The 26,407-nt window shown below is 33.4% G+C and overlaps 2 protein-coding genes across 2 annotated transcripts; one reads left to right on the top strand and one right to left on the bottom strand.

The window, feature by feature from the left end:
• Positions 1-1,199: 1,199 nt before the first annotated feature.
• LOC129942816 (uncharacterized) lies at positions 1,200-19,528 on the top strand. The gene is made up of 6 exons (XM_056051897.1): positions 1,200-1,496; positions 7,572-8,303; positions 8,556-8,685; positions 18,766-18,951; positions 19,011-19,149; positions 19,212-19,528. The coding sequence occupies exons 1-6, from the start codon at positions 1,252-1,254 to the stop codon at positions 19,340-19,342; spliced, it is 1,563 nt and encodes a 520-aa protein (XP_055907872.1). The 5' UTR covers positions 1,200-1,251; the 3' UTR covers positions 19,343-19,528.
• On the bottom strand, positions 19,413-24,811 carry LOC129942817 (uncharacterized). Its single transcript, XM_056051898.1, has 3 exons — positions 24,398-24,811; positions 19,846-19,991; positions 19,413-19,772 (listed from the first exon to the last, which is right to left on the bottom strand). The coding sequence occupies exons 1-3, from the start codon at positions 24,573-24,575 to the stop codon at positions 19,548-19,550; spliced, it is 549 nt and encodes a 182-aa protein (XP_055907873.1). The 5' UTR covers positions 24,576-24,811; the 3' UTR covers positions 19,413-19,547.
• Positions 24,812-26,407: the final 1,596 nt, after the last annotated feature.

Raw genomic sequence — 26,407 nt, 5'->3', positions numbered from 1 at the left:
CTGTAAAAGAAAATGAATAAGTTTAAAATTACTCTTTTAATAAAGATTTACTGACCCAGCAAGTTCTTACCTTTCATGTAGATGTTGAAATTAAGAAACCAACAAAATGCTCACAGAAAAATAAAATACAATTAGTTAAAAATTCCATGCAAAAAGTTTACCGCAGTGAGTTTTAACAATTGGAAGTCTTAAAATTACCAATAAGTAGTATTCTTTCACAGCCATCAATGTCTGATTTAATATTATGAAGGTATGTAATATTTGTAGGCCCTCATTGCAACACCAAATTCCTACTGATAGCAGCAAAGTTAACTCCTGTAACAATGTCTTAAATCTATTACAAAACCAAATTACATTTGAATTCGCATCTTAATAGCCTTTTAAGCAGATACGGAAGCAACGTCATTGAATGCGTTAAAACTACACTGCCGCCGTTAAGTGAATAAATTGTGTACCTTTTTGTGCAAAAAGCTTGAACCCCCATCAAAAGACCAAAAGCATTTCATTAAAACTTTCATTAAATTAATTTCTCAGATGACTTTCATAGCTCTAAATAATAATTATGACATCAAATTAAAAAACTTCGCTGCTACTGGAAGCTCTACATCCACGATATACTTAATCGGCGCTGCTTCCAAGACAATGACGTCTTGAATCTCACAATTAACATTTCATATCTGTCGCTTACTTATGGTGTTAACTATGTGTTTCTAAATTTTTGTATGTCTTTAATTAGATGAAAAGCGCATTCGAAAATACTTCCTTAATCCGATAATACTTCCCACGAAAGCATATCTACTCATTCCCATTCACCAATATCAACCAAACTATCAAGTCTTCCGTCTGTAAAGTCGCAAAATCCCACACTTTTAACTTTTAACCATACGAAAGATTGATAATTATTTTTACACTGAATAACTTTAGAGAAAGCACACGCTGAGCTGCCTGTGTTGAAATTAAGTGAATGTTTTGAAGGAAGGCTAAACGCCAGTTATTTTTCTTCATCTTCTTCTTCAATCAAAACATAACAAAATATCCACGACCTTGTGAAATAACAATAAAATTTATTGTTGTTTCCAAGAGAATAAAAGAAGTATTAAATTTAATCAAGTCAACATTATTTTTGATTTATTTGCAGTCAGAACAGAAAGTCTTCAGATGAAGATGGCTTGATTATCAAATCAACGTTTTTGAAAGATTAGGAAAAGGCAATTATAAGGATTATTCTTTTCGAAATAAGGTACACAAAAAATGGCAGACAGTAGAGAACGAATACGAGGTCCTTCCAAAGATGGCAGAGAATTTCTAACCAGTCCAAGACAAGTATTGCGACGTTTGATGCTTCTGTCGGAAGGAAGACAATATCGAGAAGCAGCTGGCGTTGTTGGTCGATTGGGTCCATCAGTTCTTCGATCGGTTATATCAGAGCTACCTATTGACTTGTTGTTAGAGGCTTTGCCGCACAGTGCGTATCTTTTGGAATCATTCTTCTCAAGGTGAGTACATTATGATATTTTTGCTTTTCTATGGATGTTGAATAATTCAATTAAACGTAGCTTGAAGCCATATCGGTGTCGGCTTTTAAATCAAAGGGTGGTCTATTAACTTGTTTTGACCGCAATTGTCACTTTACAACGATAATGAAATCAATTTTAGAATTAAATGTTTTATGATTTAATGTATAATTGGGTTTAAATGACGAAATTAGCTGCAACCATTTAAGATATTAACAGAAAATTTTAGGTAAAATCTTAACAAGCATTTGTGTTAGTTTGAATTACCACAGTAAAATAAATGATGATGATCCCAAAATTGGAAAATTGGTTCATGATACTTTTGGAGTTTATAAGGACTTTTAAGGTTTTTATGTCAAAATTTCTTACAAAATTATTTAATTTTTTTACACACATAATTTCTAACAACATGGTACGAGTTTGTAGACTTTTGTATTTTAGCTTTTTGTCCATAAATGTTTAATTTTATTTCTCAATATTTTTTAGCAACATTAAAAATTATAAATGCTAATATTTATAGGTAAAGTATTATTAATTAAAATAATTATGTACATTATTTGGTTTTTATCCAAATAGAATTTTGGAAATTATAGATACAAGTTTTTGTTATTTTTTTATTAAAGAGACCAAGTGGACAAACTAGGAACTCTTAATTTTGTTGAATTAGCTTTTTATATTTTATATATAAACTTTCAATGGAACTTTTTTAAATTCTTAAGCTTTTTGTTCTGTTTGTTAAGAGTTGTAAATTTCGAAATTGGTTTTATGACAAAAAAAATTGCAAGCTATTATCAGGACTTTTAGTTTAAACTGTTGCAAAACTTGTATATTAATAAAGTTTGACAGAGTAGCGCACAGAATTCTATACATTGTTAGTAATATTGCTTAGTAGTAAATATCCTACCAGAAACTATCAATTCGGAAACGTTTTTCTAAGTTTGATAAAATGAACAAAAACTAAACAAAGCACATAATTTAAGCTTTCTTTAATAACATGGGTATATTATTAAGGTATCTATATTAAATAAGCAATAATGAAAACAATACATACAAAATCTTCTACAAATAAAATATGTCAAATCATGTCCGGGAAAGTTCCCGAAATGACCGTTCACGAAATGATGATATCAAATAAGAGCGCCCTTTGATTATACGGCGGCCATCTTAAAAGTGATCTGACTTTTTCAATAGTAACTGAGGAAACTTTGTTATTTCGTGTCGTAAAAAAGAATTTCATCAATAATTAATTGTAATAAATGCATTTACGAATTGTCACCTCGAAAATTTTACGAATAAAAATGATTTCATCTCCAAAAAAATTTTGGTCAACAAAAAATAACCTTTTTCACATTTGGTAAACTTTGAGAAAAATCAAATTGACAGTTTTTTTTATAAAAAATAAAAACCTAGAAAGGACATTACTCAAAGATGGTAAAAATTGAATTTCAAATCAAATATGTTTTCAAAACCTTGAGATTATGGCTTCCAGTTAATTTTATCTTATAAGAAATATTGTTTTCAACCTTCGGACAAATTTTGAGAAAAATCATATTGACCGTTTTTAACAAAAATAAAAACTTAAAAGAAAATTTAACAAAAGTTCGTAAGATTTGATTTTCGCCACAAATATCTTTTCAAAAATTTGGTATTATGGCTTCCAACTAGTTTTGACTTATAGGAAATATAGTTTTCAACATTCTGACAAATTTTGAGAAAAATCGAATTGATAGTTTTTTTACAAAAAAATAAAAACCTAAACAAAAAAATGAATAAAAGTTGGTAAAAATTTATTAACGACTCAAATATCTTTTCAAAACATTGAGATATTGGCTTTAAATTACTTTCATCTTTAAAAAAATATTGTTGTCAGCATTCAGCACAATTTTGAAAAAAAAAATCCAATTGACAGTTTTTTTTACAAAACATAAAAACCTAACAAAAAAACAATAATAAAACTTAAATGTTGAAGCAGAAAATAACATTACTGATCATCATAAACTTTTATTTTTAAAACTTGTAAATAATTCTTAAATATTGGATTTAAATTCCAATTCTGTAACTGACAAAATTTAATTTTTGAATTCAAATCTGTAACTTATATTATACCAATCGCCATCTTTTTTGATATTTATAAATTCGCCTTAAAAGTTTTACTGAAAATGTAACGTATAATCTCTCTTTCGAAATTACATAAATTTTTGTATAAATACTTTCTAACGAAATAAAATCTTTTGGACTGCAATTGTACAACCCTTAGGGGAAATCGCTGGTTTTTACTTTAACAAATCTCGCTCGCTTTGATGGTTTTTGTTCGAAAGCTATTCAAAGTCCTCGTTGTTTTTTTCGCTACCTACCGTTGATAATTCGATCAACGCATCAACCAGGATCTACCTATCCTTTCGATAAAGGGTATAGTAGAGATCTCCGGGTTGACGGTCAAGTCTTTTGATCGTTAATTACTCAAAATTTACTTTCAACTCAAATAGCTTTTCAAAAGTAAAAAACATTGTCTTTAAACTTTTTTTTATTTCACTCAAAATATTGTTTTCGGTATTCAGTAGTTTTTTTTTTAATCCAATAGTAATTTTTTTCATACAAAAATAAAATCTACAAAAAATAGGACGCAAATTTGGTAAACATTAATGTTTGGATCTTGATATCTCTCAAATTAATTGCATTCATCCAATTTGTAAAAATTTAAGAAATGCTACTAAATTAGTAAAAATTTGTTTTCAACTAATAATTTATTTATAAATTAACAATTTTTAAGAATAATTGAACTGACAACTTTGTTAACCTAACACGAAAACCTACAAACTTTTAAGCAAGACAAATCGACAGACGGGATGGGAAGTTATCAGTGTGGGTCCCATCCCAGCCTCTTTTTTTCAAAATTATATAAGAAGTCATTCTCTCTACGAGAAAGACTTCTGTCTTTTTCTCAACATGCCTACTGTGAAGATAAATCGGTGGAAACGGAGTTGCACACTTTAGTTTACATCATCGAATACGTCCTCCATTATAAAGAATTCATTGGAGTTGCTTTAATTGACATTGAAGGTGCTTTTAACAATGTGGACACATCTGCAATCACATATCTTCGCTAACATCTCTGAAGTCTGAACGTACAGGATTCACTTGGGAAGTAAATTAATTTAATGCTGACTAGCAGAAAACTTTACTCAAAACTTCTATTCGCCTTGAAGCATCATAGCAGTGGGTCGACTACAACATTGGCCACGCTGTAATTCTTAAGTACCTAGAATCAATTCCAAAGCACACAGACTACACCAACCTCTAACTGCAATTTTCTATACGTGCTATAAATATTTCTGGGAGGATAGGGCATTTCTGTAAAACGAGTCAATCCACTTTTATACAGATGGTTCAAAAAGAAATGAAGGGGTTGGCGGAAGTGTGTACTCTAAACGACTAAACTTAATTTTGGCCTCATTAATTATTTATGTTATTTTATTATATAGCGGAACTTTTGGCGATAAAAAAAGACATCTGATAACCGTATTTTCATAGATAGTTAGACCGCTATCAAATCTATTTACTCTGTCTCAAGAAACCCTATTACAGTCCATTACTTTCGGTCATCTCTAATGGAGATGGCACAACAGTTTAATTTTCACCTTTTCTGGGTGCTAGGCCATAGAGACATTCCAGGAAATTGTAATTCAGATGAACTCAACAGGAACGGTACATTACAACCCATTCTACAACGTTTGGCTAAAGCTGACATACCAATCGCTGCATGTAAACAATTGATAATTCAAGACACTATGCATAGGGCAAACATCATGTGGAATAACGTCATCACGTGTAAGGTCACGAAGAACATCTAACCTACACTATATTAAAAGCTATATTAGAAGCGCTCAAGGCGCTTGCTATCTCTAAGCATAACGCATATAAGATCGATAATCGGTGTCATAATAAGGCATTGTCTAATAGTAAAGCATGCTACTGGGCCAGGCGTATTCTCAAATGATTTTTGCAGAAGCTGTTTGGATGAGGAAGAGTAGGAAATATTTCTTCATCTCCTCTGTACAGTCTGCTCTAGCTCAAAACCGCTAAAATTACCTAGGAGAATTCTTCTAAAGGGAGATTTTTAAGCTATTATCCTTTTGGCAAAATTGGTTTAAACGCACCTTTCGTGTTTTGTTTCACCGTCAAACATCTTCAGTTTGGTCTATAATTTAACCATGAATCGTCTTAAAAGCGAACAACGCTTGGAAATTATTGAATTTTATTATCAAAATGCTTGCTCTGTTAAGAAAGTTCATTGCGCACTTTCTACCGAAAAATTGTGTTCAGCGACGAAGCTCATTTTTGACTCAATGGGTATGTAAATAAGCAGAATTGTCGATTTTGGAGTGAATATCAGCCACAATCATTGCAAAAGCTACCAATGTTTCCACACAAAATCACAGTTTGGTTCGGTTTATGGGTTGGTGGCATCATTGAAAGGCGCTACCGTGGGATTATATCTAACTCTGACGGCATTACATCATCTGACATCTCTGTTGTATGCTACTTGTTTGCTTAACATTTTCAGTCGGTTTATTTAAACAGTTGTCCTAATATACCTAATGCTACAAACATAAACTCTTCAAATACTCCTACTAAAAAAGGCAGTTTAAGTTTTTCCACTTCTGAGATTGAGTTAGCGTGTCTAAGCTTATGGGTGATAAGCGACTTGATATTGATGGAATTTCACCAACCATTTTACGAATATGTGCGAATGAATTGGCTGTTCCTTTAACAATTATTTTTAATCGTTCACTTGCAAATGGCTAGTTTCTAAATACTTGGAAACGTTCAAACAATCACATCTATTTACAAATCAGGTGGTAGGCAAGCTGTTTCAAACTATCGTCCAATTTGTAAAATTGATACGATGCCCAAATTTTTTGAAGAGTTAGTCTATGACAAATTAACTCCTTCTCTTAAAGCAATGATTTTACCATGCCAACATGGTTTTGTAGCTGTAGCCTCACTATTTTTAGTAATTTAGTCTTCAATACACTTGAGAAAGGTTATCAGTATGATGTTGTCTATACTGACTTTAGTAGCAGTAGTAGTAGCTGTAAAGTAGGTTTCACTCAAACTTTTTAAAATGGCTAAATTCATACTTAAGGGATCGTAATCAGTATACGTTCGTATAAATAACATTATTTCTGCAACGGTATATGCTACGGCGGATGTCCCGCAAGAAAGCCATCTTGGTCCTCTTCTTTTTTTGTTGTTTATAAACGACATTCGTTGTATGTTTTTAAATTCAAAGTGCTTGATGTACGCAGATGATCTTAAGGTATTTCGTTGTATAAAATCTGAATATGATTGTTTTCTTCTGCAACAAGATCTTGATCTTTTATCGGGCTGGTGTTTAGCTAACTGTTTACATTTGATAATTTCCAAATGCCAAAGCCTTACGTTTTCTTGAAACCGTTGTCCAATTAATGTTATCTATAAAATCAAACATATGCCATTGTCCGTTAAAAAAGATCTTGGAGTGATTTTTGACAAAAAACTTGACTTTGTAAAGCATAAAGATTTTTTAGTTGCTAAAGGAAGTTCAATGTTAGGTTTCAAATTGCGAACTCAAAGGAGTTTTCCGATCCACTAGCTGCTAGTTTTTCAAGGTATTGACTTCAAAATAATTTAATTGTATACTAAATTTTGTTGTTACCGTAGAAAAATAGAAAAATTCAATTTGTATTTTTGTCTATATAAATTAACGACTTTGAAAAATTGTTACTATAATAATTGGTAAAAATCGATTTTCGATTAAAAATCTCTTGAACAAAAACAGAAATTAAAATTTAAATCAAACTTATTTTATCATATGCAAAATATTGTTGCTTACTTTTAGTATTTTTTTAGAAAAAAATAATTGAAAACTTTATTTTAAATTAAAATAAATAAAATGTAAATTATATTTAATGCAAACCATTTCTTATAACACTTTAAACTCTCCAAACTTATCAATCGTTGTAAATTACTTTATTTGATTGTATTATTATTTGATTTTCTGATGTTTTTTTCTAGATTACTCACATTAAACCCTTCACCAAAGCCAGATGTGCCAGTTGAAGCAGTAACATGGCAACTAGTACGCCTCTTTGCAAATCCCCACGAATCAGGTCTCCGACAGCGCTGTTCGAAGCTCCTTCAAGCTATTGGCCAATTTGAGCCATCAATACGCCAAAATATCCGTGAACGACGAAAATCCTTCGACCTGGCAGTCCAAGGTCTCGGAATTCATGGTCTGACAACTGATCATACCGGCCAATTGATATCCCTGCACAATGCCCTCAAGACTGAACTTCAACGTCACATCGACATCTATAAGGCGGCCATTCATAAACTAGAAGAATTGAGTACAACAACCGTCAATCAACATCCCGCACATTCCTCCCATCAACGATTACTGGCCATAAACTATGGTGACATCCAACAGCGTCTCATAGACAACAAAACTCTCCTCACGACTCTCGATAAGCCCGCCCTCAAGCAGTTGGCCGTCTTGGTGGAGAATCTCGGCCAAAGGGTACAAAATGACAAAGAGGTGCTACAATGTGTCAGCTTGATAAAACGTCTTGACGCTCAATCCTGCATAGAAAAGAGACCTGCCGCAGGTCTACTTATGAATTTCACCCGTGGTTGTGAGGCTGTGCTAAGCCTAATGGGACCAGAATCCGCTCCGCCTAGCCCAAGCGCGGGCAGCAACTTTAGTGACGGTTATCATTCAGATGATTCTGCTGCCGTCGATGAGATGAGGTTAGTTGTAACCAACTTATTTAGTGTTAGAAGATTATTATTATACTTTCCATTGAAGCCAAAGAAAACAATTGACATCAATTATTCAAATTGGCACCTTTCGAAGTTCAGACAAATGTTTCGTATTAAGAATAAGCATTTAACTGTTCAACTCTTGATTGAGTCTTGAGACGCCAATTTGGAATTTGAATGATGATGGAATTTGAGAAAGATTCATGATTGCTTTTTGTTTTTGTTTGTTTGCCTTTTCAGTGAAATTGTATCACAATATCGATACCTGTACGAAGAAAATAGGACAGAAACGCTCGAGGTGTTAGATAGTTTGCCACAACTGAAGCACGTGCATAGCTTGAAAGCGAAACTACTTTTTTCGATAATTGTGGTAAGTACCTACACAAGGTGGTGAATCGTTTTGTACCGTATTGTAATTATGTTGTTTTTTTTTTGCATTAAACTTTTGTGCTTAGGAAAACAATGCGGCGGAATTCAAATTCACTGTAGGAGAAATTTATAATTGTTTATCAAGGTAGAGATACAGGTTGGGAAAAAATTTCCTATACCTTTATGCATAGGCTTTATGGATTATTAACGCACTTTCTCAATGCAGTACATTGACTTTTTACTAGATTGATTATTTTTTTGCCTTAGATTAAAGAACTGCTAACTGCATTTTCCAAACAAATACGAATATGTATATCGAATCATACATAACTGCCTTTGAATTATTACAAATTCCTCAGAAACAACACTTATAAATATTAATAGGCTGTTTTAGATTATAATTTGATATAAAGCTTCATAAATTTTGCGGTAAATCATGAAAATACAGATTAATAAACGTTGTTATCACTTCTTATAAGTTGGATTCCAACGTCTACATCCAAGTCGAAGCTATATAGGCAATAGTTGGACCTCTTTACTTTTTTATTACACACCCTTAATGCAAGCTATTAAAAAGTCTTACATTTATAAATGTATACAGCTTTGAACCCGAAAGCCCAAACAGTCGTTTTTTGATGAACAGATATCTTAAAAGATTGTGTCTAAGGAAGGACGGACTGATATGTAAAACAAAGGTATTATGCGCGTTCTAAATTTATGTATACCCTTAAAGGAATAAAAAGAAAATACTGATGCATATTGGTTTCAAATGCGTGGGAAATATTGAACTTGATTGAGCATTCTACATTCGTGTATTGCTGCTAAAGAAAGAATATCTATACTTAACAGTGCATTCCGAATTTATTCTTTATGACAGTGAAACAATTAAGTGGGTAAGAAGTTTCTTAAAATAAGGAAGAGTGTCGGAGACAAAACGGAGCCCTGGGTCACACCAAAATTTATTTTGTGGATATCAGCTTTGACCTTATTCTATACTATCTGAAAAGAACGGTCCGAAACTTAATTTTTAACCCAAAAACGCATTTCTGATAAGAGTGATTGATGCCAAACTCTTTAAAAAGCCTTCGAAATATCAAGTGTAATAATCTTACTTTCTCTGAAACGATGTAAAGATTTGTTACACTTTTCGGTGAGATAAACCATTAGATCACCAGTGGACTTATTGCCAGTCATTAAAAAGGTAATGAGGAAGGCGAAAAAGAGGGTCATGTCTATCGTTCCACGGACTAGTTTAATTTGTAATCTTTTCTATAAGAAATGGTGAGCTTATAGTCTATGCCAAAAGCTGGTGTAAACATGGAATATCAATGACTTCGCGTCGTTTTACCGGTTTATAAGTTTTAAGAACAGATAATCACCTCAAGGAAGCCCGGGAGTGCAAATTGAAGAAATTTTAATTGTATAGATTTATTTTTTTGAGAGTAGGACTTCTGACTTGGCTAGCGTATTTAAGGAGAAGTCTGAAAATGATAGTGTACAGTGATCTAATTAAATAGTGGGTTTCAAAAGTCGCTAGGCGAACGTTTGATGAAACCAAGGGAATAATTGATAAACAGCGCAAATAGAGACAACTAGATTATAATGACGCTAATAACGTTGTTGACAGTTAACACAAATAACAACGTACCAAGCTGGATTCCTTGTGGAAATCTTGAGTTTGCAAAGAAAGGATATGATATTGAGAACCTGAAAACGACGGTATATTGGAAGTTCTGTGGTTATGATCTAAGCCATAAAGTAAGAAACGATGGAAAAAAAGCTTTAAGTTAAATATCAATAATTTGGCTTGACTGATCTTATCAAATGTTTTACTATAGGCTGTGGTGATAACGTCCATTTTAAAAGTCCGTAAGATTGATTGTAGATAATCTGTGTTTTAAGAAGCCATTTTTTGGGCTTTTGAATTTTCATGATTTTGGGTTTTATAAAATATAGTTTATAGATTTAGATTTGCTAGATTCGAGATTCTGACCATAAACCATGCTTACTAACTTACTTTAGGTGGCGCTACAGTTTGGGGCGAATCTGGGCCTTCACCAACATGCGGCTCTAGCCAGCTCGGTCCTTAGCTATCTGTCTCCAGTTTCACACGCCAAGTTAGTTGAGGTTTTCACCAACCTGCGTGCGATCCCTGAATCCTGGTAATCCTCTACTACGCCGGCCGTCCCTCGAGATTAAATTCGAAGACCATCCGCTATTTAAATCGTTGTACTTTAATTCTGTTAACTCGGTCAGTGTCGCTGTACAGCCATCTATGCGAACGGGACCAAAAATCATCCTTAGACGCATTCATCTTTCTTTCACAGGGTCCAGGCCTCAGCACCATAAATGAGAACCGGAATAATGAGTGTCTTGTAGATGGTGATTTTACATATTTGAGAGAGGACTTTACTTCTCAACTGCCTTCTAAGTCCAAAGAAGCAGCGATTTGCAAGAGTTATTCTTCGTTTGATTTCAGCGCTGGTGTCGTTGTCTGCATTAACAGGGGTGCCTAGGTAGACAAAGTCCTTAAGTACCTCAAAGTTATAGCTGTCCATGGTGACGTTTTGTCCAAGACGTCGTCGTTCAGTGTCCTTTTTTGGTCTTGCCCTCATTGACCACTAAACCCATCTTCTTCGCTGCCGTCGCAATGCTCAAAAACGCTCCAATGACATCACGCTTTGATCTTCCACTTATGTCAATATCATCTGCGAATCCGAGTAATTGGATGGACCTTTGGAAGATTGTGCCTCTAGTGTTGACGGTTGAGTTTTGCACAATTCTTTCCAGAACGATGTTGAAGAAATCGCATGACAGCGCATCGCCTTGTCTAAAACCTATTTTGACATCAAATGCATCGGTGAGATTTTCTCTGACCTTCATAGAGCAGCGTTCATTCTCCATCGTCATTCTGCACAAACGGATAAGTTTGACAGGGATGCCAAAACTAGACATTGCTCTGTAGAGCTCTTCCCTATGGATGCTGTCATACGCGTCTTTAAAATCGATAAAGAGATTGTGGGTATCGATTTGAAGCTCCTGGGTTTTTTCCAAGATATGCCTTAGTGTGAATATTTTGTCGTTATTAGACTTTCCTGGTCTGTAGCCACACTGATAAGGACCTATCATGTTGTTGACAAACGGATTCAGACGTTCACATAATACGGCAGAGATAATCTTATATGCAATGTTAAGGAGACTGATGCCTCTGTAGTTGGCGCAATTTAAATGGTCTCCTTTCTTATGTATCGGGTAAATTATATTATAAATTATTCCCCTCATCGGGCATGCTTTCTTCCGACCATATTTTGAAGATGAGGCGGTACATACTCTCTACCAAGTCATATCGCCTGCTGCCTTAAATAGTTCGGAAACGATGCCGTCAGCTCCTGCAGCTTTGTTTGACTTCAGTTTAGATATAGCTATCTTCACTTCGTCGAAGTCGGGTAGGCTGAATTGTTGATTTATACGTCACCTAGGTTGAGTAATTCTATTTTCCTTTAAAGCGGAATTCGGTTCGTCATTGCCGTTATATAATTTGGAAAAGTCGTTTTTCCATATTCTCAACAAAGACTGCGTTTCTACTACGATGTTTTCCTGATCGTCCTTAAAGGCTTCCGTTCGTGACTGACACCCTTGGGAGCATTTTTTTACCTTTTTGTGAAATTTACGAACCACATTCCTGTTGTGACATCTCCCTATCTCCGCGATCGCGCGCTCTCTTTTTTCCATCTCAGAAGCCAGAGTTCCTCTCTTCTCTTCTGCTCGTAGTGCTCGGGAGCAGCTCTGGTCCTTCTGTGCAGCGCCATACGTGATTTCAAATCATGATATAATAGGTGATTCACTGTATTAACTTACGTAGCTCAAGCTAAAACTAGTTATTTTACAGCCCCAATTGTAAAATATTATTCTAAATTAAGTTTTTGTATTCATTAAAATTTTAGTTAAAATTAAAACTTCATAAATCTGACATTATTAAAAACCTATAGCTCTATGTTGGGGTCCAGACTAGAACCCGGAAAAATATACTAAGGCTGCTCCTTTTAATAACCCTCAACAGTAAGTCGTCAAATTTTTTTTCTGAAAACACTTTCAATCTTGTATCTAAATTGCAGCATACTTTAATTGCTTAAAAGTAAATACAACTTTTCCGTTTCGATGAAAAATAAACATTTTAAAATATCCTTTCACTTAAGCGAAAATTTAAAAAACATGGACGCCCATAAGAAGTTTCAATTTCATTATCTTTTCTTTTTCTGTGAAGTATACAACATTTTAATTTTCACTCTCTTTTATGAATAAGAAATAATGCCTACATTTTGCCAACTTAATATTCACTCTCAATTTTCTCTTCGTTATCAAAACGTCTGCAATAAAAAAATGCAAAATAGTCATCATCATAAGCCGGTATAATTTATTTATTTTTTTTTTATTGACAAACTAGTTTCATTACGTGATGATAGTCGAATCAAAATTGAAGCACTTCTCCAATCGACACCAATCGACCCGGAGGCTCTTAATACTAAAAATAAGTGGATATTAAATCAACCACGCCAATTTGCAAAATAGAATAATCATACAGTTAACTTCTGTATAAGACTTGATTTCAGGAGCTCCAAAGAAAGTGGTCTTTTTCTGCTTGATATCATGTTCATTCTTTTTAACAAGTTAGCTTACTTTCAATTTCGATATAAATATAGTAAGACATCTAATAGCACCTCGTTCCATAATTAAATTATATTTTATTTGTATAGATAAAATTTTATAACATTTTTGATTTTAAAAACGTGTGCAAATTAAAATATATATGTAACTAAAACAATTTGGAATTTTCAAATCAAATTTCGAAACCTTTATTAACTCAATTTCCAGTTGATTTTTTTTGACAGTTGTGCTTATAATTTGTTACATCAATTATTTAAACTATAAATCAAAATTTACATATGTAAATGTACCTTAATTACATTTTAGAGACTATACAAATTAAATAAAACCTGAGTTAACAATCATAACGTCGTTCGTCTGTGAAAACGCCCCATTGATTATTTTATAACTTTAAGGCATTTTTGTTTTGAAGAGACCTAACAGATTTATTACATACATTCTCTTTTGCTTTAAAATGTATATTGCTTCCAGTCAGGAATAATTAAATTGTGTTTTTTAATGCAACAGCTTAAAGGAAACTATTAGACTCTATAAAAATAAAAATGCTTACCACAACCATTTCATTGAAATATAAAGATGTTATGATGGTGTTACTTCCAAATTCAAATTATATTTCTGGAACAATTAACAAAATTAAACAAAATACTGGCTGACACAAAACAAGCTGTTTTGAAAATATGTTTACTTGAAAATATTTCAATGAAACAAAATTATTACTGTATTTTAAGACTTTCTAATATTTAAGCTTTTCCAATATTTTACCACGAAAATACTTACGTATTTACTTAGGGTGGGGTAACAGTCCTGTCCAGTCCGAAAAAACTTTTCCATTTAGCTCAGTCCCTAGCTAGATGTCTCCAGTTACGCACGCGAAGATTGTAGAGGTTACTTTAAACTAGTGCGCGCCACATGATTCGCGATCTTAGTCTACTGCGCTATCCTGTTGGAGCGGATTCGAAGACTTTCCGGGCCGGAACATTGGTTCCATGCGCTCTATGTGACCCAGCTATCTTAGTTGTTAGACTTTTACCCTTCTGCCTAAGTCTATGTCGCTGTACAGCCCGAGCACATCACCGTTATATAGTTTGCTCCACTCACACTCTATGTATGCAGGACCAAAGATCATGCGAAGAACTTTTCTTTCTCGAAACAACCCACATGTGCTTTCATTCGCTTTTATCATAGTCTGCTTCTGTACAGTATATCAGTATACAGCTCGAGGGAGAACTTAACTACTCAATTGGTTTCTTAACCCAAGGAAATAGCGATTAGCAAGAGTAATTCTTCATTTGATCTCAGCGCTGGTGTTATTTTCTATGTTCATGGCGGAGCTTAGGTAACTACCTCAAAGTTACGTTTGTCGATGGTGACGCTTTGACCGAGACGTTGGTGTTGTAGGCCCTTTTTTGAAGACAACATGTACTTTGTTTTGTCCTCATTGACCGTTAAACCCGCCTCTGCTTCAATACTCACAAAAGACCCATTACGCCGAGTTCTTCCAAATATGTCAATGTCACTAGCATATTCTAGTAATTTGACAGACTTTTGAAACATAACGGCTCTATTGTTGACAACCTATCACCTTGTCTAGCTTTCTATTGGCATCGAAAGGTTCTGTTAAGTTGTTTTTAACCTTTATGAAGTAGCGAGAATCCTCGATGGTTATCCTGAACAAACGAACGAGTTTGACAGGGATGCAAAAACTAGACATGGCTCTATACAGCCCGTCACTGTAGGTCTTATGCGGCCTTTAAATCGATGAAGAGATGGTAGGTGTCGATTTGATGTCCTTGGGTTTTTTCCAGGATCTGCAATAATGTGAATATTTGATCGACTGTGGACTTTCCTTGTCTAAAACCACACTGTTAAGGACCTATCAGGTTGTTGACGATGGGCTTTACATGTTCGTATATTACGGCAGAGAAGATTTTGAAAGCGATGTTAAGTAGACTGATTTCTCTATAGTTGGTGCAGTTTAAAGGGTTTCCTTTTTCAGTATCAGGCAAACAATTCTGAGGTTTCCTTCATCGGACATGCTTTCTTCCGACCATATCTTATACATAAGTTCGTGCATGCTCCTAATCAAATTATCTCCAGCTGCTTTGAAGAGCTTGGCGTTCAAGCCATCCGCTCCAGAAGTTTTGTTAGACTTCAGCTTAGATATGACAATCTTTACTTCGTCTAAGTCGAGAGGACAGGATTGTTGGCTTTCGTCGTCTATATTGAATGAATCGTCCTTCATGATCAGCATTGACTACTATGATGTTTCTACTTTCGTCTTTGCATACTTCGGTTCAAGATTTATGTACTTGTGAATCTCATTTCACGTGCTCATAAAACTTTCGAGCTTCACTTCTGCTTTTGAACCTTTTAGTATCTTCGACCGCACGCTTCTTAAGCTCTCTCGTTTTCGTCCTGATAAATCTGTGTTGGTGTTTCCCTGCTTTTCATAGAGCTCGCGAGTAGCTCTCGTCCTTCTAAACAGCAACACCTTACGTGCCTGTTGTTTGGCTGCAAACCCAGCACATTAAAGGCAGCTTTTCACTGATTCTCAATGCATTTGGTCATATATGCAAAACGATGAGTCCAAGCTCTTGACTCACTTTTCTGAGAACTTTCTTAGAGTGGTATGCAAAATCAGTGACCGAGATTGATCTCAAGCTGTGAGTTCGAACTAAAAATGTTGAGATCGATCTCTCAGCGAAAGCTCTGTATGAGAAAGAAGATATGCAAAAATATGAGCAAACGCTCGATTACATGAGATCGATCTCACAATTTGTTGAGAATGGGTTTTGTCTTACTCAGTTGATAAACAACTATAAAAATGGCAGAGTTTCGAAACTATTTTGTTATAAATCGTGTTAATAAAAATAGAAGATGTGCAATTGGTGAAGATTTTCGAAAATTGTATAGATTTAGTGAAAGAGGTGTGCAATTATTGACAGATGAGTTTTTGGGCCCAACCCTGTAAATACTCGGTGGTAAATGAAGATTTTTCTACTTTATGTAGGAGATCCTATATTTCAAATCGGTGTTAGTGGAGACATTAATGTCAATCAATCAACGATATCTAAGTTGGTACAGCAAGTCTCAACAAAAATTGCAAGCCGTCCAATTCATTGGATCATATTCCCACACACTTCTGAAGAATTGAAAAAGCTCAAAGGTTATGGAGCAGTAAGTAGAGTTGTGCGTATGAGGAAACCACCCTATCACCACGAGGAGTACGTCAACCGAAAAGGATACTATTCACTAAATTTAAAATGTACTTTCAACGCGGATGAAAAATGTACAAGCATTAAAGTTGGCTGGCCAGGATCAGTCCACGACTACCATATTTTTAAAAATAGTTTCTTATTTAATCATATGGATAAAAATTCTTCAGCAATATTACTGGGCGATAAATATAATGACACCATTTAAACAAACAAGTAACGAAACTTTATTTAGTTTCAGCTCTTTCACTATAATTCACTAAAATGGCCAGCAATACTTTTTATAATTACACTTTCGTTATCAGAAGAAATTTTTCCTTCTTGACCCGATTGACCATACATGAACTACTGTTTTAACTAGTGCAAGTGTATATAAAGAACTTTGGGATCGTTCTCATAACACTTAGTCAGAACTGAAGAGAGTGAACTTGTTTTTTGCATACTGAGTCCGATTCCGATCGATCGATCTCACATGCGAGTTCAAGCTCGTCAGCTCTGACTCTGAGAACTTTCTCATCTTTTAGCATATGACCCATTGTGTTTGCGGCAGACAATTTCGTGACGTGGAGGATTTGGCGATCTATTGCGATTGTAGCCCTTCGACGGTTTATCTTCTTCCAGCATTTCCATATTTTGCTTTGGGTCTTTAACTTTTAAGCTCCTCGGAAATTAAGAGTATTCATGATGCTGGGAGCATGTTTAGCGTCGTCGATCGCAATTGGTCAATCTGGTTGACGGTAGATTGATCTAAAGAACTCTAAGTTCCTTTGTGAAGGTTGAGCTGTCATTAAATTTCACCCCTCAGCAAAATAGATGAGCCTGAATCCGTTATCGGAAATGTTGTCGTGCAGGCTGTTTTTACCGATTATTCACCAAAAGATATATTAAATACGCCCAGAATAATTTTAATAATTTGTGCTGTCATCCTTCTCTTCCGCGGGTGCATGTGCTCATATTTGGCTAATGTTGCCGAATGTAGCTTTTGATGCGGATGGTCATGAGGTGTTCGTTGACACACCTTTAGCTCAAGACTTGTAGCCTAAGTCTGGTTCCAACGAAAAACATTTCCTGGAAAGTAATAATATTTTCTTTATATCAGTTTAGGGTCTCCAATAATTCTTTAGCTGTACGTGGTCTTATAATGACCGTAACATTCCATATGCATATACGAAGTCAGTGATTGAAGTTCATGCATTTGAATATTTATCGGTGCAAAAAGACGGTGAGCTACATTACTAAGTATGACCTAATTGCGGAAAAGTTCTCTGCTCCCATAATTTCAAGTTTTTGGTGACATCAATTGGTCATACGTTTTGAAACGGTTGGTTTTTTTTTCCTAAGGGCTACTCAAAACATCATATCAATAATCTTTGAACTCTTGGCTCATTATAAAATACCAACACTCACGTTATAGTTATAAGACACCAGCCGAAATGTGGCGAAAAGTGAATTAAAATTTAGTCAAAAGAATCGCATGCGGCAAATTTTCTCACGCCGGCGGAAATTTTTCGCACTTAAAGGCAAATTCCAAACTTTATAATAAAATAAAAAGATTAACTTTCCAGCTTATGTCATTTGATTTCGTTAGAAATGATAAAATATTATTATAATCAATGTGCAAAATAAATTTTTCGTTTTTCTGTGACTTAATTTTTTAATAAATTATTACGAAATGTTGAACATTTTAAACAAAAATGTTAGAATTTTGTTTTATATTTATTACCTTCCTCTCGTTATACAATAAATTAAATTAAAATAAATTATCTTCCGTATAATGTTTTATACATATGTATATTTCAACGCCTCCAGCCTTCTGTTAGATCTGACGGGTTCCTCTTATCAAATGAAGTATAATTTTTAATGTACCAAAACAATTCCGGCAGCGAAAGTTTTTACAAAAATAACAAAAAATTGGGCATCATTTTCTGCTATAATTATGATTACACGAACATTAAGAAAATATCCAATAAAATAAATTAATGCAAATATCATTTCAATTTAATAAAAACCAATTTATTGAAGAGCATCATAATAATTGCATCAATTTCGTTCTCCATCCCTATACAACATCCCATATTAATTTATCTAAACCACCTTCCTAAATAAAAAATCTCGTAGATACTCAATTTTTAAATAAAAACTTTCTTTTTCTATAAAATCAAAGAAATTCTCATTAAATTCTCATCTCTTTTAATCGACAGCTTTCGTTCCGAGCATGTCATGGAATGCGTGAACGCAAAGTAATCGAAGTGCGTCGAACTCTGAATTGTCCATTGGATAGCGTGAATGAGATCTCGTTGGCTTTGGATCGTTCTGTGCGTGCACATCTTCATATTACCGCTGATACGTTTCCAATGGGAGACATAGAACGACAGGTGTCTAATCAGGTATGACTTGACTCGACTTGATATGGCTGAAGTCTTATGATTATGATATAATTTTCTAGGTTCTATCGACGCTGCACGAATATCCATGTTTGGAAACATGCTTGCCACTAACCAAATTTATAAGCGATAGCGTCCGACAAGCTTGGAAGATGGTAAATCAAAAATGTCCGTATTATCTGGATAGTGATTTCAATCTGGGTAAAATATTTAATGAATTAATGGAGAATAAAAACTTATAATTAACTTTCATTTTCTTAAAGGATTCCTTCGTCCAGAGAAGCACGAGCGTCATCAACACTCCGATCGACGTTCTGATCTTATAAAGGCGTTCCTTTGGCCCGCTCTAATGCAAAACAATCAATGTGTTTTTAAAGCAATTGTAGAAACTTAATTCATTTTTGTTTTATTTTTTTCTATATTTTTGTTCTAAATTAAGTAAAACTTTTTTTAAAAAAAACATAATTATAAAATGCAATACATGTATAACAAATTTGTACAAAATAATTTTAAATCTAATTTTATGTTGTAAAGAAATTCTACATTTATAAACAATTAATTAAATAAGTTCTTTTTTTTTAGTTCATTGTAATTTGTATCTACGATATTGGTATGAGCTTAAGACTTATACTAATTTTCTTATTTGTACATAAAAGTGGGTTAAGTCTATAATAGTCGATAATATCACTTGGTGCGTTAAAAAGTTTTTCACAGGGTTTGGCTTGACCAATGCCATACATTTCGGTACCGAGTATCTTCCGAATGTACAAATGGAAATAGTTTTGTTGGGCATAAACTGTGACAACGTATTTGATTGAGATATCCTGAAATAAAATGTATTGTTTTAATAACATGTTTGAGTTAATTACAAATCAAAATTGATAAAATATTTCCTACTTGTTCTTTGTAAGGACGAACTAGACAGGCTCCATCTTCATGACATGTCAGTAGTTCTTCAGCAGCCTTTCGATCCACAGTACGATAGTAAGCTTCAGTTTCTATTTTCTTGGTGGGAATTACATAGTACTCTAAGTCTAGATCACCTGAAAAATGAAAATGAGTTAAATTGCATTGAAGTTAATTAAGTTAAATTCAATTCGTAGAGAAAATCTGTTATAAAGAACTAAGTCCATCAGTGTTTAAAGCGCCAACAACTGGAAAATCTACCGAATATTAATATTTTGTCCATTTTTTGCCGTGCTATGTCCATTCCTTGAGGTCAAAAACTAGGATTAATTATAAAATAAGTAACTTCCTTAACGTTTGAAAACAATTTCAACAATAAAATAATACAGCGGATTTCGCTGTTTTCAATTCTGTTTAAATAAAACATATTTTTAAATAATACTTAATAAGGCCATTGGAAAAAAAAGAAAATATTCTAAAATTTTGGTAAAAATCATCCAAAGGAAATCCAACGTTTTGATTTGTTTTCTATTTTTTTGTTCTAAAATTTTGACAGAAGCAAACTTATTTCCAAATAAAACTACCCTCGCGTCTAGGACAGCTGGTATAAGCACCATTTTATACGGTTTTTGCCTTATATTGACCCAAATTTAAAGCTATAGGGTTATATAGTTCACCTCATGTCAAAAGTAATTTAAAAAAGAGGCTGGGATGCGAATTAAATTACCAACAATAGTTCAGCTTGAAATCTAGTTTTGTAGATTTTTAGTCGAAAACAATTTTTTATTTTTTAGTAAAAAAAAAACTGCCAATTTGATTTTTCTTAAAATTTTTCTGAATGTTGACAACAATATTTTCAAAAAGATAAAAGTAGCTTAAAGCTAATATCTCGAAGTTTTGAAGAAATATTTGAGTCGAAAATTTTATTTTTTGTAAAAAAAACTTTCAATTTGATTTTTCTCCAAATTTTACCATATGTTAAAAACCATATTAACTGTAAAACAAAATTTATTTGAAGTCGATATCTCTTCTGGTTCTTGAGCTATGGACAACGAAAAAACGTCGCGAACGTACTCGACCCTAGGACCTTGAAACGTGGAGAAATGTCAAAATTTTCACTTCAACAAATCGGACCGATTACAATAACTTTCTGTGGGAAGTTAAAAATTTTTAAATATCTGTTACTTGGCACCCCTTCGATCGACAGTCATAATCTTAAGATTCTTGTAAAAGTACCATTGAAGAATGGTAAGACTTTGTCGCACGAATTTGCTTATATTTACATAAAAAGAGTCTTTTAAAAAATATTTCTTGTATTTTGAGGTTTAAAAATGTTCAATATTTAAACGCCATTTGTATTTGAAAATCTTAAAGCGGTTTATTTTTAACTAATTTTTTATAAAACATGTTTTCAATTTGAGTTTAAAATATTTTTAGTATGCAGTTATTTAGAGCTTATTAGTATGATGACCCGCTTACAAGTTAAAAAAAATGTTAAGACAGTATAAGAGCTTTTGCAGAAAAAAATATTGAAATCGGTTGATTAATTCTTGAGAAAACCTAAAAACATAGCAAAGTTTTTATAGGAAGTATCCTTCTGGAGCGGTACAAAAATATTTTTATATTTGGTCAGATTAAGAAAAATAATTTAAGATACAATTTAAAAAAAAAAATTATCGGTTCGTTTTTGAGAAAATTCAAATTTTTTATTTTTGAAGAACAAATTTGTATGTGTTAACAAAAATTAAAAAAGGTCAACGCATTTTTGAGAAAATTTCAATTGACCAAATGGTTTGGGCTGTAGGGGCTACGACAGACAGACAATCGGACGGAATCGGGGGACCAATTTTGTTCGACTTTTCTACCATCATGTTTGACAAAAATTTAGAGTTCGATACTTTCACGAATGCAATACTTGCCATACAGTTTCTATAAAAATAAATAAATAATTAAGGTGGTGTAACAATTCGCTTAGAACCTCAACCAACAACTCTCAAACAATCCTGTGTGCGAGTACTTGTTGTCAGGGATGGAGGGGACCTACAATTTTATGCCGAATCCAATTGACTATTTTGATCTGTCAAATCCTTGCAAGAGGCAGTATCCGTAGAAAAAATCATTAGATGGCACCGCCAGGGATTGAACCCAAGGCCTTTGGGATGATAATCCTATGTCCTAAGCACCTTTTTTTCAAGTTCATTTTTATTACTTCAATCTTAAACCTATCTAAAGCTAGACAAAAATTCATAAAACTAGGTAAGTTAACCATAACTTACAACTAACTTACTGGTCCCATATAGACACTCTAAGTTTAACAATAATACTTTATTCTAATGCCCTTTGGCTCTAAGATCTATTGAACTTCAATTCCATTTGATTTATTTTTGTATTCATTAAAAAATTTAGAACAAATTAATATCAATATCCTTTTTTATTTTTATCTAAAAACTACTTAAAATAAGGTAAACATAAAACTTAAAGCTAACTAAAACTACCTATTCTACATATAAACTACTTTAAACAAGAACAACCACAGCAGCAAATATAACTTTTTTGTTTTTATATTTATTGCCTTTTTTTTTTAGTTTTTTTTTTCCTTTTTTTCACTCTGGGGTCAAGCCGACTGCTTTAAAACAGCCGTTTTGTCAGAGCCAAGGCTCCTCCTCTGCATTTATATGTCTGTCGAAATATAAATACTGATGTAACCAGATACCGAGGTACTTCACAACACTTTTTCTCGCTAATGGCTGCCCGTGAAGATTCACGATGACCATCTTGCACCAATTCCTTCACGTATCCCTCGTGGCTCTAGCCAACGGAGTCCGGAACAGAATTGTCTCCGACTTCTATACAATTATTTCAGTTTACAGTGGTCGCAATATTGCTGAATCTTGTCGTAATCACGCTACAAGAGAATTCTAATAACCTCAACCTTTCGGGCCGTTCTGTACGACCAGAGGAAGTTTCTAGCTATTGTCGGCGTATCTTGGCCATGACCTTGGTAAAACACTTGAGAGAAACATCACTGAAGCGGAATGGCAAAGTATCCTAATAATTGGGAGCGAAGTTAACCCTCATCACACGATATAAGGGAGTACGAATATCAACGACAGAAGTTAGTCTCTTTTTGAATATATCCTTGGTGCTAACCTCTTAGTAAGTAATGTTGGAAATGAACCAACCTTTATCACTTCACTTTAGAGTACACACCTCTACCAACCCCTTCTTTCGTTTTCGAATCATCTGTATAAAAATAGATTGACTAGTCTTCCAGGAATGCCCTATCCTCTCAGAAAGATTTGGAAGGGATAGAAGTCTGGCATGTAGTTTCTATATCGAATTGCAGTTGGGCGATTGTGTAGTCTGTGTGCTTTGATTCTAAATACTTAAGAATTACGGAGTGGCCAGCCAATGTTGTTGTTAACCCAATGCGATGAACCTTTCAGGCAAAAAGCAGAGCTTACAGCTATTTGTTTGCTAAGTAGTAATTCTATAGTAACTGGCTTCTAAGCATGAAGAGTTTCATGTTCGTGTTGATTCTCGAAAAAATGATAACAAATAGACAACGAGATCTTTAAATAACACCTATAGAAGTTTTTTTTTCTGGGGCCTCTTCAACGATAAGGTGTATATATTTCTATCCTTGCACGTCTACCTATTTTCCAAACACTTTAACAAAATATTGATAAAGAACTTGAAGTCTATATCCTTCTCTGTTCGCATAATACTTGAGTCGAAAACCATTCCTTCTCGGTTTTTGCTGTTTTTTTTTGTAGGTTTTTGTGTTTTCCGATTACAAAAACTTCCAACTTCCTATTGGAAGTTAATAAAACCATTGAATATTTGAAAAACCAAAGACTACAATTCGTTAATGTATTAAAAATGTTGTTTATCCCGTAAATAGACAAAAATCAAGGAACATATGTAAAAAATAAAAAAAAATCACTTTAACTTAAAATCAAATAAGTACATTTCAATACCCAATGTTATTTGAAAATCAACGCATGTAATAGTACCTCGTCTTTAATTCGTATATCCCTTCATTGATTGTTTGTTTAATTTACATACATATGTTCACGGCTCGGCGCCAAAATGTACATAAATGCTCAATGTTATCCCCTCATAATAAAAACAGGAAACTCAATCTCTGCTATTTTAAACATTGAAAATATATTATTGCAAATTCCAAAAATCGAAATCCGGCATACTGTCAAAAAACAAAAAAAAATCAGAACACGAAAAAGAAAACGAAAAAGATCCCACATTAAGCACGAAATTGTTGTATGAAATTGTTTTCATTACATCAACACCGATTTTATTTGCAAATAAAAATTTCGAATCAAAAACAACTCAATTCTCAACATCCATTCAGCATTCCGCATTAAAATTTTAATCGATTGTAAACGATAAACATAAAAAAATGTGTGTGTCTGACTTGTTTATTTTTCTTTTCTGTTTACTAGAAATTAAATACTGCTAATCAAAGTTCACTGAATATTAAAATGAATAAAATTTGTAAATTAATTAACATTCAGATACTCACTAACGATGATATAATCATCAAAATTCGGTGACAAATCATCATTGTCTTTCGTCTCACCGATTGGTTTTCGTTTTTTAACGCAACAAAATCCACTGTAATAGGCGTTTGTGAGGTTTTCCAGAAAACGAACAAATAAATTATGCAAAACTGTCCAATAGACCCGCAGACACCAGCACATGGTTTCGAGAATTGCCGAGAGGGTTTCAGACCGAAAAGGCGAAGGGGGGATTGGTTGATGGATTCTCCAAAAATAACAATACGAACGATGTTAATTAACTACCGAAGTTGAATCATGGGGCTATCAAAATATTGACTACGATTAATATGAACACCGCTGCGATCAGAACGCGAAAACAGCTGAGAAGCGACATTGCCGTGAAACATCTCCGGCTAAACTACACCATCGACGAGAAGGCGAAAATTGTTTTCACCCAGAGTGTGACTTTGAAAATAAAACTTTAAAATAAAAAAATAAAAAATAGCTACACGACTGCCACTCCACTGAATCGGATCATGGACCACGAGACGACGTAATCCATCTCTGAAGTAATATACCAGAAACAATAGAGGAGCAGTATCCCATCCCAATCCAAAATGCCGGACGAGCGAGGGTCGGGTGCTTCGCCTGCCTGGGGGTAGATCACTGGGTGTTCTAAATGAAATTAAATTGCAAGGTATAAAGAAAAATCTATTTTGCCTTTTAAATTTGTAATCACAATTTATTTAAAATATTTGTTAAGACCTTAAATAAGACGGTCCGCATTTTTAAGTAACCCCATTATGTCCGTTTATTAACTTCAATATTACAAAATTGTGACATTTTTGAGCCTATCTATGATAAGAATATAAAGACTATGAAATTGACGTTTTAGCAACTGTCAAAACGGAACACACGTTCTATAGAAATTTTAAATTCCCTTCTTAAAAATGAAAATTAGAAATTGAAATTTTTAAATGAAATTGCTCATTTTGTTGTGTTTTTATTTTTATCACAGCAATACCAATTCACAAATAACAAGAAATTATAATCTTTGTTCTAAATGAAACAGAAACACCCTGTTATTTCATTTTAATTTTAATTTTTTTGATTAAAAGAATTATGGTAATGTGATTCTTGTTCAACAGATGTTTTACACTGATGAGAAAGAATATCATTCATCCATTATCCAGAACTCAAACACCATGAGGCAAATTTTTGCACTCCAAATAAAGCTGATACTTTTAGATGTATGTATGTTTTTAATATTGTTGTAAATTGTTCAAATTATGGAGATCGTTTTAATTAATTCTGTTTTCATTATCAATTAATTAATTTTGTTTTCATTATCAACCAAGTTAAATTACATATAAATTAATAGGTATACATTTTTAGTTTTTGAGATTAACTAGCCATTGAGAAATGTTGGTACCTTTTGAATGAAACTTATTTAAAGACAATTTGTTTTGTGTCACATTAGTTGTCGAATAATATTAATGATTGGTTCATTAGCAAGATACAAATATTACGAAGAGTTTAATAATAATAATAAAACTTGAAATATACAGTAGAATGTTTTGAAATTAAATGTTTTGTATTTCATTTTTTTTAATAATAAATGTTTTTACAGCTATGGACCAAAAATAATTTCGGAATTGGGTAAATTTTCACTGTAGCATGGAAACCTTAAATATTTTATCAAACCATTCAATGAAAAATCTTATAGATAGGTATTTTATTTCTTTCTTACAATAGTATTTGGTTTGCTTATTTTGTTTCGAAAATTCAAAGCGGATATCCCCAAGAAGATGTACTTGAAAGCAAACAAAAATTTCAAACTAATTTGTTTGAGTTCAAAGAAAAATCACTTTGGACAGTAAGTGCACAAGGCTTCGAATGCAAGCAATGTAAAATGTTTTTGAAAACCTTTAAGAGGGATAACTATGAGGGATCCTAATATCCTTAAAAACCACTTCTGCAAACTTTTAACAATGGTTTAATAATTCAATAAGTAGTACCCGTGGTATGATGCT

Source organism: Eupeodes corollae, chromosome 1 (genome assembly GCF_945859685.1).
Source record: "Eupeodes corollae chromosome 1, idEupCoro1.1, whole genome shotgun sequence".
Taxonomy (NCBI): Eukaryota; Metazoa; Arthropoda; class Insecta; order Diptera; family Syrphidae; genus Eupeodes; species Eupeodes corollae.
This window is presented reverse-complemented; position numbering and strand designations above follow the sequence as displayed.

Excerpts from the sequence above, each read along its gene's own strand:
- LOC129942816 (XM_056051897.1), top strand. The coding sequence starts at position 1,252 with ATGGCAGACAGTAGAGAACGAATACGAGGTCCTTCCAAAGATGGCAGA. Across the intron at positions 1,497-7,571 it reads TTGGAATCATTCTTCTCAAG|ATTACTCACATTAAACCCTT; the intron begins GTGAGTACATTA and ends GTTTTTTTCTAG. Across the intron at positions 19,150-19,211 it reads GGATAGTGATTTCAATCTGG|GATTCCTTCGTCCAGAGAAG; the intron begins GTAAAATATTTA and ends ATTTTCTTAAAG.
- LOC129942817 (XM_056051898.1), bottom strand. The coding sequence starts at position 24,575 with ATGTGCTGGTGTCTGCGGGTCTATTGGACAGTTTTGCATAATTTATTT. Across the intron at positions 19,992-24,397 it reads TGATGATTATATCATCGTTA|GTGATCTAGACTTAGAGTAC; the intron begins GTGAGTATCTGA and ends TTCATTTTTCAG. Across the intron at positions 19,773-19,845 it reads TTCGTCCTTACAAAGAACAA|GATATCTCAATCAAATACGT; the intron begins GTAGGAAATATT and ends ATTTTATTTCAG.